This window comes from Gobio gobio (assembly GCF_949357685.1).
Source record: "Gobio gobio genome assembly, chromosome: 4".
NCBI lineage: Eukaryota > Metazoa > Chordata > Actinopteri > Cypriniformes > Gobionidae > Gobio > Gobio gobio.
In genome coordinates this window covers 52,632,011-52,645,915 of record NC_137100.1, presented here as the reverse complement: position 1 = coordinate 52,645,915, position 13,905 = coordinate 52,632,011, and the positions used below count along the sequence as shown (strand labels likewise).

Here is a 13,905-nt window from a genome sequence, read left to right as displayed (position 1 = left end):
AAATGAAATGCTATTACACAAACTTGAAAAATCAGTTGTCCCATTAGGCCTTTAAATCAAAGCTATTCACTCTGATGTATGACAAAGCATCAGTCTTTAATTTGGTTTGATCACAACCCTTTTACAAGTGTAATTAGTAACCACTATAAAATGTGAGATTTTAAGTCATTCATCACATGCCAAATGTAATTTAAGGGACCCTGCTTTTATTAAAAATTGCTCAAAAACTGGGAATGTGGAAAATGTGCGGTTCATCAAACACAATATCAAAACCGCAATTCCTAAAACATACATTCAAAATTAAAAAAAAGCAAAACAATGTCTAAGAGGCCAAATTATTGTACATGCAGTCATTGTAATATTACATATGATAAACCTTAGACATGGCCTGTAAAACTTGGATCAATGCGGTTTCTTGGAATTTAAGTTGTAACAACCCTTATGGAATGAAAACCATATTTAATTAGCGATACAGTACCTACTTCACTTATCTTCCTATATTTTTTAAGAAGCACTTAATATGTATTCTCACAACATAGGTTTTAACTGTTTAAAACCTTGCTGCTTTTCCACACTCAAGTTATGTTGTCAACCATTCTTTATTTCCAATTCAAACAGAAGAGGGTCACACTCATAATAGAAGGGTCATACTCATCAAAAAACTTCCTTCAGTTGTTCAGAGCGGTCTCTTTTTTTGCCAGATGCAGCCCTCCACAGAAAATGAGTCATTCAATAGTAAATTCAAGCCACAGAGAAGCCAAATGTTCCTCATGTGACTTTATTGTAAGGAAAGTCAAAGATCGCAGATACTCATACTCCCTATCAATTCATACAGCCCGCTCTCATATCAGACAGTGCTCATCTAGACGCTCACAATATAACTCTTTAAAGTACAAAAGAAAAACAACAAAAGAAGTTACCCAATGTGGGAATCAATCAATAGCACAAGCCTTGTATCATAGCATGTCGTGTAAATACACAAATACATGATGACTGACAACTGGTCCACAATGTATGAGAAAATGAAGGGCGATATGAGAGTTTTGTGAATGGGACAAAAGCTCACAACATCTTGATGATTGAGAAATGGACGCATTAAGAGTGGCACCAAGGTCTTGTGAAGTCAAGAGGCCAAAAAGAAAAAAACTAAAGTGTCCAATTTTTCAATTTCAGAGTCTGTTGTAGAAAAGGGGAAAATGGCAAGTGGAGGATCCATATGAAGCGGCGTTCCAGGCTCATTTCTTCTCCTCCTCAGCAGCCTTTTCCTCTTTCTTCTCTTCCTTCACCTCCTCTTTCTTGTCCCCTGAACTCTTTGTCTTGTCATCTTTCACAGACAGCTCCTCCAGCTTCTCTGCCACTTTGTTAGGGCTGTCCACCTCACCTGTGAAACGAAATGAAAACAGTCGAGTTAAAGCCTCTTCAAAGAGTACTCCAACACAAGCCTAACACACATTTAATAAAGAAAAAATGTCTGAGAAGATACGATCACCTCCCAAGTGAATGGCAAGGCAATTTGTAACATTCTTCATGTTACTGTTGCAGACAGAAAAAGTTTAAGGCTGGATGTGTCAGTCTTAAACAGAGTGAGTCTGCATTAGTCCTGGTAGAAAATGCCGTCATCTTACCTTCTAGAGACTTTCTGACCTCTTCTTTGCATTCATCAAACTTCATCTTGAACTTCAGTGCATCTGCAAAACAAAAGAAAACATAAAAGGGCATAAAAAAGCAGAAGTCTGTTATGCTAATGATACTATTACATATACATTTATGCTATTCACAACCATTATCATTTAAAGTCATCAGGAAATGGAAATGTTATGAATGATTCATCCATGCTTGCATGCATGCATTTCATTACGGAAGAAAAGATCTGATACTTTCTATATTTTGTAACGCTTCAATTAGTTAATTCAACAAGACCCCTGAGATCATGTTCATTTATACTCACTCTCTGCATTGAGGAATCGAATAGCCAGCATCTCTGCTTTGGGTTTCTCATCTGCAAAGTCAGCGTGTGTATTCCACACCCAGGCCCTGTCACTGCCTGCATTGGGCTTCAGCTCCATTAACGGCATAACTAGAGCACAGGATTTCAATACACGAGTTAGTCATCACATGATCGGAAAATAACAGGAAGTGGACAGACACATGGTAACACTCACTGTTGTGGTTGGCACAGATTTTAAGGGTGCGGTCTCTCCTCATGAGAAGGCGGATGGTACCCTTCTCTTTGTGTCGCAGGAGTTTAACATCACCCGTCCCACGCTCCTTCCACTCAGGAGGGTCATTCTCACTGGCAAAACGATACAGCTTTGCCCTCCTAAAAAATCATGTTGGAAAAAATTCTGTTTATTATATCAAAGAACAGAACCCATGATCAAATAACATTTTGGTACTTTAGCAGGGCTCGACACAGTAAGGACTGCCCGAACACACTAATTTAATAAAGAAAAAATGTCTGAGAAGGTACGATCACCTCCCAAGTGAATGGCAAGGCAATTTGTAACATTCTTCATGCTACTGTAGCAGACAGAAAAAGTTTAAGGCTGGATGTGTCAGTCTTAAACAGAGTGAGTCTGCATTAGTCCTGGTAGAAAATGCCATCACAACAACAAAACACACAGAAGTACAGAATTGAGTTCCTATTGAATTAGCACCAAATCGGGGGCAGCAATTGCTTGAATGGTGGGTTCATTATTATTCTTAATGAAACACAACAACAAAACAATACAATGACAAACTTGCTTAAATAGGCACTTTTACATTTCACTTTGATACAAAGTCAGTCAGCTCCTTGCTCTCATGATAAGTGAAATCTGACTCCTGCTGCGACTCGTTTGGCTCACACTACATTGAGCAGAACACGTTCAGTTTTTAGTAGGGATGCACCGAATGTTCGGCAACTGAAATTAGTGAATAAGAGAAAAGACATAATAAATTTAACCGAACAATGACGTTTTTGATGATATAGCCACCAGCGCGTGAGAGAGAGGCACGCACGCTTCTAAATGCAGCAAACATGTTGGAAGTGTGGAAGCATTAGTGTCCGACATATGTCCGTTTGCAGACACTGTTCTGCTGAATTGTCTAAGCACCTCAAATTCAAGCAAGAGCACCCTCAGTTGATATTGTAATAATATATTGGCAAATGCTCCAGTGCATATTTGTGTCTGTAGAACGTCAAATGTATCCATTTATAACATGTTTCTGCAGCGGTGACAGGCTCACAAAACCTTTCATGAACAAAAAGTGTAGACACGAATCGACGCAAGTAAGATATTTATTGTGCATTGTTAGCAGCTTCATTGAACTTTGTACTTTGTGAGATCACGATGAACTGACATAGCGACAGCGTTTAGTGATCGTAAATGGAGCGGTCTTGGCTTGCTTTCGAGTCTACAGTCTATATAATAATAAATATGAGAATAAAACTATCGTTTTTCATGTTGCAAAAAGGATTAACGGCCAATTGCACGCTGCAACATCTCGGAAGTGACAGTGAAATAGTAAAGCATTAAAGCAATGTAAAGGAAGACTAATAGAAAAATATTTGTTGCAAAATATTTTTGAAATTCTAAATAATCATAAATGTGTCACTGTACACTCACTGCTGTGGTGGAGCCGTTGCTTAGCCTAAATCTGCACTTTAATAGAGCACCCTCAGTGATTTTATAATGATACCGGTAGGCATAATAGGCCAAAAATAAGATAAAAAGGCATAAAATGGCCAAATTAAAATATTTTTATTTAACTTTTTTTGTAAGACATATTGGGCTGTTTGTATAATGTCTGCTGGAATTCAAAAAAATGTTCAGTTAAATATTTTTAAATTGTAGTTTTGGAAAATTTATTTTTCTTTAAAAAAAGCAAGACAAAATAGTAAAAAGCTAATTTTTTACTATTTAATTTATGCAATCGTGAAACAAATTGGCAAAAAAAAAACGCGTTCGGTATTTGGCCAAGTGTTTTATTATTATTATTCGGCTTCAGCCAAGAATTTTCATTTTGGTGCATGACTACTTTTTAGTTTTTTAAAAACTAAAAACACAGCCGCAGCCTAATGTTCTCATTACTGACTGTTTACTTGTCTTTAATAATCTACAAAGTTTATATTCGTTAGACTAGTGTTTTTTTTTGTTGCAAAATTGGATTTGAGAAAAATGTAATTTTACTGGCATCTAAAATATTGCTATCGTAACTAATGTTCCAACGATATTGTTTTTTTAATGGCCGATGCCGATATCTTAGAGCAGGGTGACTGATGGCCGATATAAAGCCTATATATAATATACCATTTATATTTATTTTTATTGATATTGGAGAAATTTGAATATATATATATTTTTTTAAATCTTTAAAATAAACATGCTTATACTTTAGATGGCAACTTGATTCTGCAATTATATTACAGTATTTTTCACAAATAAAGTAATTGTTTAAAAATACATGAATAAAAAGGAAGCAAACACTGTAGGCTAACAGGGCAGTCAGTAATCTGGCAAGTTTGTGCATACTGGTAATCATATTTGTTTCAAATACAGACAAGGTAGCACTAATTTTACATACAGCACTGTGTAAATAACATTAATATGACAGTGGTCAACTGAATATAGCGCAGCATATTTTAAAATCAAGGATTTAAAGTTTGTCCTGTCTCCAGTGAAGCTGAACTCTCCTGTCCGCATTCACGTTGCACGGAGCGACCGTCACGCAAACACATTCATGCAGGCTACAAACACACTTCGGAAGACCTCATGGCGGGATTCGATTAAATCTGAAAGGATTGTGAAATTAAATGTTTAGTGGATTTTCATAGATTAGGTTTAATGATATAGATGCGTATTAGCTGAATCTTGACTGTAAATAAGAAAGTATTAACAACCTTAATGATCACAATGCAAGGTTGGATGGGTCAAAAACAAAGTAGTGTGCAATATCTCAATTTTAGATCGTGCTACAGTGCACATTCTATCAGTTTCAGTTAGGGATGCACGATATATCGGCAACATATCGTTATCGGCCGATAAATGATTATTTTTTGATGTTATCGTTATCGGTCCAATAAGAAAATTTGACAGATATAGTCAAGCCGATAGATAATGTATTATTTCCTTCAGCTGAGACGGACGCGCTGTCCACCATGATGGGTTTGATTTGCTCTAAATATGTTTGGAATCACTTCGAAAAGGAAAATACAGTTATGTGCAACATGTGCAGCGCAAGTCTTCTATAATCTACATAAAATGATAATGAGAATAGAATAGGCTGTAAAAGAGCGTTGTGTTTCAGCGCGTTTGTTGAGGGAAGAGCGCGCCCACGGAGTTACACCTTCATGACGAGCACAGTCAAGTTCACTTGTGCATTCACAGCCTTTTGTGCCATTGTAAGTTGTAATATTATATTTATTATTATTCTGTGTATGTAATATCATATAGGATGCTTTTGGTTGAGTTAATAAACGATGCAGTAAAGCACTTCATTGTACCGGTCTTTAGCTTCAGCGCGCGCCCACGGAGTTACACCTTCATGACGAGCACAGTCAAGTTTGCTTGTGCATTCACAGCCTTTTGTGCCATTGTAAGTTGTAATATTATATTTATTATTTTGTGTATATAATTCCATATGGGATGCGTTTGGTTGAGTTAATTAACGATGCAGTAAAGTACTTCATTGTACCGGCGCGCGCATTTCAAACAGAAATGCACAGCATTAATAACTACTGGGACTGTCCTATACATAACACTGCAATGAGAATATTTCTGTTATAAAACGTAGTGAATTCTCTGGGTTTAGTTGTTTTTCAGCGCGCTGTTGTGGGAAGCGTCAACAACGCATTCTGACCAGCACAGTCAAGTTCGCTTGTGCATTCGCGTCATTTTAAGCATATGTAAGTCGTAATATTACGTTTTTGTAGTATAAACATCTGATTAAAGTCATATAGGATGTGTTTCGTTAAGTCAATAACCCGCAGTGCTTCACTGTACCGGTGATCATAAGTTTCAGCTTCAGCACGCTCTCAAACAGGGGAAGAGCATCCACAGGAGTTATAACCCTTCACCTATGCGTGATTTTGTGCTAATACAAGTTGTAATATTATATTTATTTTGTATAAATATCTGATTGTTCTCATATATGATGCGTTTAGTTGTTAATTAAACTTCTAAGCGCTTCAGTTTATGGTTGTTCGTTCATTCTCTCCAGCTTCAGCGCGCTCTCAAACAGCAACATTATTCCTAATAGACTAGACTAATATTACAGATGTTTACTATTACTGTAATATTAAACATATTTTTTTTTTTCAAAAACACAGAAGCATTATTTTTTATAATTAGCACTTTTATTGTTCTCGTATCATTTCCATCAACAATATGGTTTGATTAAAACCATTTCTTTATCGTCTGTGCGGAGGTTATTTCATGCACTTGCATTCTGATTCTTTATTATGCAGCCTAAGTAATGCTGTTCAATTACTTGTTTGCATTATTTAGGTATATTATTTTTATTTTTTAGACAATATAATTTTTGGTAACATTTTACAAATAAGGTCTCATTTTATTAATGCATTAACTATCATGAACAAACAGAGAGCAATAACCTTTGTTTCTTTTAGTAATAAAATGTTTGTGTTTTGTAACCGTCCATTCATAGTTCATACCTAATGTTAAAAGACACAACTTTGGGTCTGAATATGTTGAGATTAACATGAACTAAAATGAATAAAAACTTTTTTACAGTATTGTTCATTCATTGTTGGTTAACTAATACTAACAAAAATTAAACCTTATTGTAAAGTGTTTAAAAAAAAATTTTGGCCATAGGAGTGTAAAATTAATTTGAAAAGGTAAGGAATCTCACACTGGTTCAAATAGGCTACTGTAGTGTATAGATTTGATTTATGTTGAAGTGTTTGGGACATGGCTTTTAATGGTGAGCCTTTTGTTTTTGTAATCAGGCTCTCAGAGTTTATTAAAATTTGTATTTAGATTTATCGGCCAATATATCGGTTATCGGCTTTCAAATATTAAGAATTATCGGTTATCGGTATCGGCCAAAATGTTCATATCGGTGCATCCCTAGTTTCAGTTCTGGTACGACGTCCCGTCCCAATATACTGTACAACGTGACATACATTCACATCACATGTTTAGCAATACATGCAGTTCTTAAGCACGAAAGTTTATTATTTGCATGCATTCATTTTATTTGCACGCTACACCCGAAGCGCGCACACACTAAAAGCGTCACACTGCATGAGTACACGAGTCCCTTTCACGTCTTGTTGCTCTTAAACTGTCAAATACACACAAGGTTTACATAAACAGTCAGTTAGGTCTTAGGTGAATGTAAACATTTGAGAGAAAATCGGACACATATTAGATCCATGCACTAGAGGTCTGTACAGGCTTTAAATTGAAGCCCGAACCTGGCCTGTACCCGAAACCGATACCGAACTACTTTTTGTAATATGCTGTATTTCAAGAATACATGCAAGTGTCACTAGTAACATGTAGACAGTTTCATCAAGGTGCAGCTGCCTCTGCTGTAGAGTAGCCTACCTGTCTTCTTGGTATGATTAGCCAAATCATCTTTGCAAGTCCTGCTTGATTTTGTGTTTTCCATGTCAACCTTTCTCGCTTGTTGTGACCACTAACCTATGCCACTCCCACACCATACACGCGTCAATGTAGACGGATCAACATCCATTTTCTATTTATGAAATATGACGAGACACGCATCCCGACAGGTAAAAAATATAAAACCTTGTAATATGGCTCGTTTTCACCGAGCGGTGCGGTTCAGTACAGTACAAAATTTTTGCCGTTTCCATTGTCAGAAGTAGTGAATGGTACCCCAATTCCGAACCGTACCACTTTTTGGTACCCTTCCGTTGGTGTATATAGCACAGTAGTCCGGTACGAAAGGGTGGAGCTAGACGTTGATTGGTTGCCAGAAAATCGCCACTTGCGTGTGCTTTTTCGACTGTTTTTCCTTGCAGCCTTGGCTGAAACAAAGCACGTCTTCTTGTGACAACAGCCACATGTCGAGAAGCAAGAACAAGATCTCCTGTATGTCGTCCATTGTTGTTTACGGTGTCACTTTCTTCTTTGCGCGAGAATGAAGTCGATCGCTACACCACACCTATCATTAGTGGTGTAACGGATCACACTACGTATCATGAGTCATGGATCGGATCATTTTCAGATCAGAATAAAAAGGGGAGGATACTATTTTTATTTGCTTTCTATTTATTACATAAAAACTTTTGGTGTTAACATAACCTATATGGTTCATAGGTTAACAAGAAACTTTTGGTGTTAACAAAAATAACCTATATGGTTTTAACAAAAATAAAAAACAAATAACCATCTGAATAAATCATAATTTACTCAGTTGTTAAAGTGTAACATGTAAAAAACAACCTGAGGCGTGAAAATTGGCCTGAGCTTATGACTTTTTTTTTATTTTATTTTTTAAAGATTAACATGTCAACATTCTCAGGGGAGAGAGTAGACCTCTCACACTTGTCAGCATTGCAATTCTCTTTGTAGGCCTATACACTATTTTATAGATATAATGTTTAAACGCACTACACTTAAACAACGGTTTATTCAATTAATTACTTTATATTTATATAGCCTAGTACCTACTTTAGATGTATATATTATGTTGCTCATGCAAGTTGCAAAACAGGCTATAGACTATGTTAAAATAACAAACATTTTAAATGAAAACTTACAATAGACAAAAAACGACTCTCGTCTTTTCTTTCGTTTTTAAATCTTTTTACAAGAAATCCTGCAGGTCATAAAGAACTTTGTTTTACCACCTCCAAGAAAGGACAGGTGCTCTCCATTATTTCTCCTTGTTTACTTTAGGCCGTTTTCCTTGCTTTACTCAAGGCAAAAAGCCATGTGTTGACTTTGAAACAGTAGACTTTACATTATATGCATCTGTGGTGGAATTACTAGATTTTCGCATTGATACATGTTTGTTTTAACGCGGATGCGCTGTCACTTTAATTCAGCGCCAGCACATCAAAAAATAGACTGTGCGGAAACGATCGCCGCACAGCTGTATGGCCACGCGCTCCTGGAACGCACGGACGGACCGAAGCCACGTGCAGTGTGAAAGCTGTATCCGTTAACATGGGTACGGAAAAAATATGCAACGCATACGCACTGCAAACGGAGTATGTGTGAAACGGGCGTCAGCAGGTGCCATGCTCGATGTATGCGCCACTTTCATACGGCTCTCTCGTGCCACAGTGCCTGCCTACTGTTACAGTTTTGTCAACCACCCTTCTTCCGTCATCATTATGTTTTACGGGGAAGCCAAAATGCTCCCATACATGCGATTTAAATGATGCGGGAGGCTTTTCAAGTTCTTCTACTTCTCCGCTTGCCACTGTTGACTGATTAACATGGCCTGTTCACGTGAATACATGTGTTTCTCTGAAACGTAGCATCGAGGTTAAAGGAACGAGATCACTTAAAAAGCAATATCGGCAGAAAAACTGTCTTTTAGTCTGCGATCGCTAAACAATTCAGATTAATCCACAAGTTAAAAAAAAAGCGCAATAAATCCTCGGGTCGTGATCTGTATGGATCACGGATCAACTGCGATCCGTTACACCCCTACCTATCATAATGGTACTGTTGGCAGTGGAAACGCAGGCCATATCAGGATTTACGTTACCAAATCGTGCTGTACTGTACTGAACCGTACTGCTGAAAACGAGTGGAAACGAGCCATTAGTGAATCGGGGTAATACAAAAACACATTTTTGGCAGAAGGATTGATGTTGTATATCAACTCATTAATTAGATTGTTCATTTTGAACAAAAAAAAAGGTTACAGTGCATCTTTAAATCTGAACCTGCTTAGTATAGAGTGGTGCAGGAATGACACCACTTTGCAGGCATAAACATGGAACCCGAGTTAGCATTTTAGAACTCCCGGTTCCATCGTCCCAAAATCAGTGGTGTTTTTTTTGGGAGGGATTTTGGTTAAATGGCTACAATAAGGTCTGTGGTGAACAAGCTCAAGGAACTTTCATGTTTTATTCCACAACAAAATACATCAGAATCACCCCACTTGTGAATTTAAGCTAATGTGTTTAGAAAAAAAAAAGAAAGTTGTCAAGAGCTAAGTGGTGGAGACATTGAAGTTGTGGGACCATGGATTAGTCCGTTTATAGCCTACCTTTAGCTTTTTAGTTCTAGCGACTGCATTAAGGCTTCAACTGTGAAAATTATCTTAAATGGACAAAATGTGTATTATAAACATTTGTTGAACACAGAGCTTGTTTTTTGCGATAATCCAAAAGCCTAGGGGAAATTCATGTACTCTCTAAATGAAGTTCCGGGTAAATATTCCCCCCTCAATACTGCCCTGGTCACGAGATTATACTTTTTCAAAGTTCGGGAACTTTCAAGGGTGGGACTTGGGCGCTGAACATGCTGATTGGTTGAGTCCACGCAGCATTTTATTTCAACCACCATTTTTAAAAGTCTTTTGTGGTGCATGCAGTAAGAGTTGATTGCTAATCGAATAAATTAAGTTTTAAAAATCTGACCGATGGACCAAAAACGAGGTTCAGGCTTTATTAAGTTTATATGCGGAAACGGGGGCTTATGTTAGTGACTTACATCTTGAAAAGTTCCTCCTCATCCTCTTCAAGGGTCTTAACATCCTGCTCAGGTAGGGAGACGATGGGCTCAAAATGAGGGTCATGGTTGGAGTCCTCTACATTTTCCGTGGGTGCTTCATGATCCTCTTGTGCCTCCTGGAGGGGGAAATAATAACAGCAGCTTTTGTAAATCAAACATCAAAAACTAATATGCTAATGATTTACTGCAGTTGGAAAATTCTCCAGGATTAGACTTTTTAGAGAATAGCAAATGTACTATGGCATTTGTTCTGCTGAGCTTCACACTGTCCTGATCCCGGCGGTGGGGAACCTGCTTCCACATAACTCATCAGATCAGTGGAGTGAAAAGCTGTGGGATTTGGAGGGATCATTCTCTGGAGTTTGGCCTATTGTCTCCAAATTTGCTGCTGCAACCAAACTTACATGCACTGGTGCTGAGCCGTGAACTAGAACTCACATGCTGGAATTCATGCTCTTGCTACCCACTAATCACTAATCTAACATCCATGAAGGCCTTATAGCTTGAATTATTCAAAAGCTTTCCGACCCACTCTGGCAACAGATCTACACGTGAAGCTTTGGACTGGTCCAACCCCTCCTAGTTAAGTTTCTTCAGTCAGCATTTTAACAATGCCAAGCAGTTTATTTTGCTAAACAATTGACTTCACTCAAGATCAGATATCTGGAGATGTTTATGTCTAAATGTGTGAGTTAAACCAGTTCAGAAGTGGACATACAGTTAGCACCCAGGCTATCAGAAGCTAATAAGCGGCCTAAAGGCGTTTAAGTATTTGAATCTCCGTCTCACCCCACTGTTTTAAAACCACTGAGCAAATACAGTTAAAACACGCAAATGAACCCGGAAGGGTGCAAATAAACCGGCTTTGAACTTCACATGTGCGGCAGGTTAGCGATGCTAACACACACACACACACAAGCTAACAGTGTCTTAGCATAGCAGCCTTCAATTTTAAATTATGAACAGCATTTAATGGGGACACGACGTGGACGTTTTTATTGCGTAAATAGACAATTAAATATTTGTTTGTATTGTGTTTAAGTAAGTGACGAACACAAATACACATACAATAGTGATTTTTAAGTACGCTGCATCTACTATTGACAGTGTAGCGTGATTTTAAATAAACAAAAGACTTTGACAGCGTATAATTAGACAGATATTAAGAATAGCAAGTGGAAAGAGCGGTTTTAACGTCTAATATGTAAGCGCGCGACGTATGACAAGGGGAAAAACACCTGCTTTTCACTCCGTTAAAAAAGACCCGCATAAAACGTTTATCGCCCACAAAACAACAGAAATAACCGTCTATCCCGGTCCGAGAGGGACAGAAGATGAAGATGATGTCATTCTTACCTTTGGGTCCGACATGGTTTTTGCAGATGTTTGAAGATTAGGGAGAGTTTCTGGTAGGTTTGATCAGTGCGAGTCGTGAGATTTCACTCCGATACTTTCGCGCGCGCCTAACCGGAGAAGAGAGGCGGTGACGTCAGCGCGCGCTTCGGCTACGCACACATTCTAAGCTCCACTGGTTGTGAATAGATGCTGCTGTTGTTTGTTTCTTTATCCGTTTATCAGTTACACTTTTGACTTGGGCATTTTTGAGAAGGCTTTCTAGCAAGTCTGGGAAAGAAGACGACAGGTGATTACGTTCAACATCTGAATCCATCTGACCCTCTGTAAAGTTTTAATGGTCCTGGGATTTTCCTACATCTCATTGACCCTCTGTAGCATAATTCAAATGCATTTTTAGAGCCCTGCAATGCAGTGGAATTGACCTTTGTTAAAAACCCTGTAAGCTAGAAGACTGAAACTTCAGTGTGTTCATCTCAGAGCTCTGACATTTCTGTCAGTTTCATCAGGCTATGTGACAACTATTTGGGATTAATTATCTATCACTGAACTGACTCTATTATGAGAATAATACGGATGAATTTTGACAAATGAGGCCCACTGTTACATTTTTGTTTAATTTATAGAAATGTGCCCTAAAACCACTGATCTATATAAATTAAATTTTATATTTAATTTATATAGATCAATGCTTAAAACATATGTAGCCTACATTGATATTTTAAAACACATAACACACGTTAGGAAGGAATTAGCAAATCACTGGTCAAATATGAACTAAATGAATATGTTACAAAAGTGTAGCAATGGTGTCATTAAGCATGACCCCGTTGTGTAACTTTATGCAAATGTGAGTTTAAAAATGTACATTTTCCCAGTTGTGTTAGTTTTGTTATGTGTAAATTCTTTACCCATATTTAGTGGAAACCGCTATTATTTAATTGCTTTCAAAAGTACAGTTACAGCTATTAATTTAACATTCACTAACAAGGACTCACAAAGATTACGCTCATTTCTTTTAGGGGTCAAGCTAATTGTATTGTAGCTATTGTTTTTAGTCTTTTCATTTTTTAATTGTAGTCAAGTAATAACATTTTTATTATGTTTGTATTTTTAAACTTTAAATGTATGTTTAAGGGTACATGTATATGACCAATCAAAAAAAAATGTATTTGGGCTATTTATTTATTTTGCACAATCCCTTCAAAAATATTTAACAAATTCATAAGGTAACAAAAACATCATCATAATTTGAAACCACTGTAACTGTTTGAAATGAAATTACATGAAAATAAAGAAACCCATACCTAGTTTGCCCCAATAGAAGTGTATTTTGCTTGCCACTAATTAATTTAAAATGACCCAAATCATTTTTTGTGTGCTTGCATGGTCTCTCTTTTAACTCCAGGTTTGTGTTACTTAAGTTAGCTGATGTGTGGTGCACAATAAAGCAATACTAAACATATGCATTCTGCATCTTCTGGGAAAGTTATGTGACATACTGAAAGACAAAATTCTCAAGAAATGAAGTCTGACACCATTGTGATTATTTCCCCCAAGGTTGTGAGCAAAAGTAATGCCAGGATCCACAGAGAAGAGCCGAACAGTGAGTGCTTCACATTAAAAGAGAGCTGAAGAAGAACCTCTGCATTAACTGAGCTACGCTTGGTAAAGCAGAATATACACATCAGATAAGTAAGAGAAACAAGTCCTAAGTCCTCTTATACTGTTTTAATGAATGTTTATATCATTCCCTGTGCTTAAGGAAATGTAGTCAGTGCTCAGACCTCTTGTAATTCAAATTTTGCAAAATAACTTTTTTTATTATTTTCAATGCATGTTCAGCATGAAAAAATTATATTTGAAGTCATGTTAGGAATAT

General features: G+C 37.2%; 1 protein-coding gene across 1 annotated transcript; it reads right to left on the bottom strand.

Annotated features, from left to right (window-relative positions):
• Positions 1-77: 77 nt before the first annotated feature.
• Positions 78-12,206, bottom strand: ranbp1 (RAN binding protein 1). Its single transcript, XM_079816231.1, has 6 exons — positions 12,027-12,206; positions 10,650-10,786; positions 2,163-2,320; positions 1,949-2,077; positions 1,626-1,688; positions 78-1,381 (listed from the first exon to the last, which is right to left on the bottom strand). The coding sequence occupies exons 1-6, from the start codon at positions 12,039-12,041 to the stop codon at positions 1,236-1,238; spliced, it is 648 nt and encodes a 215-aa protein (XP_079672357.1). The 5' UTR covers positions 12,042-12,206; the 3' UTR covers positions 78-1,235.
• Between the last annotated feature and the right edge of the window lie 1,699 nt (positions 12,207-13,905).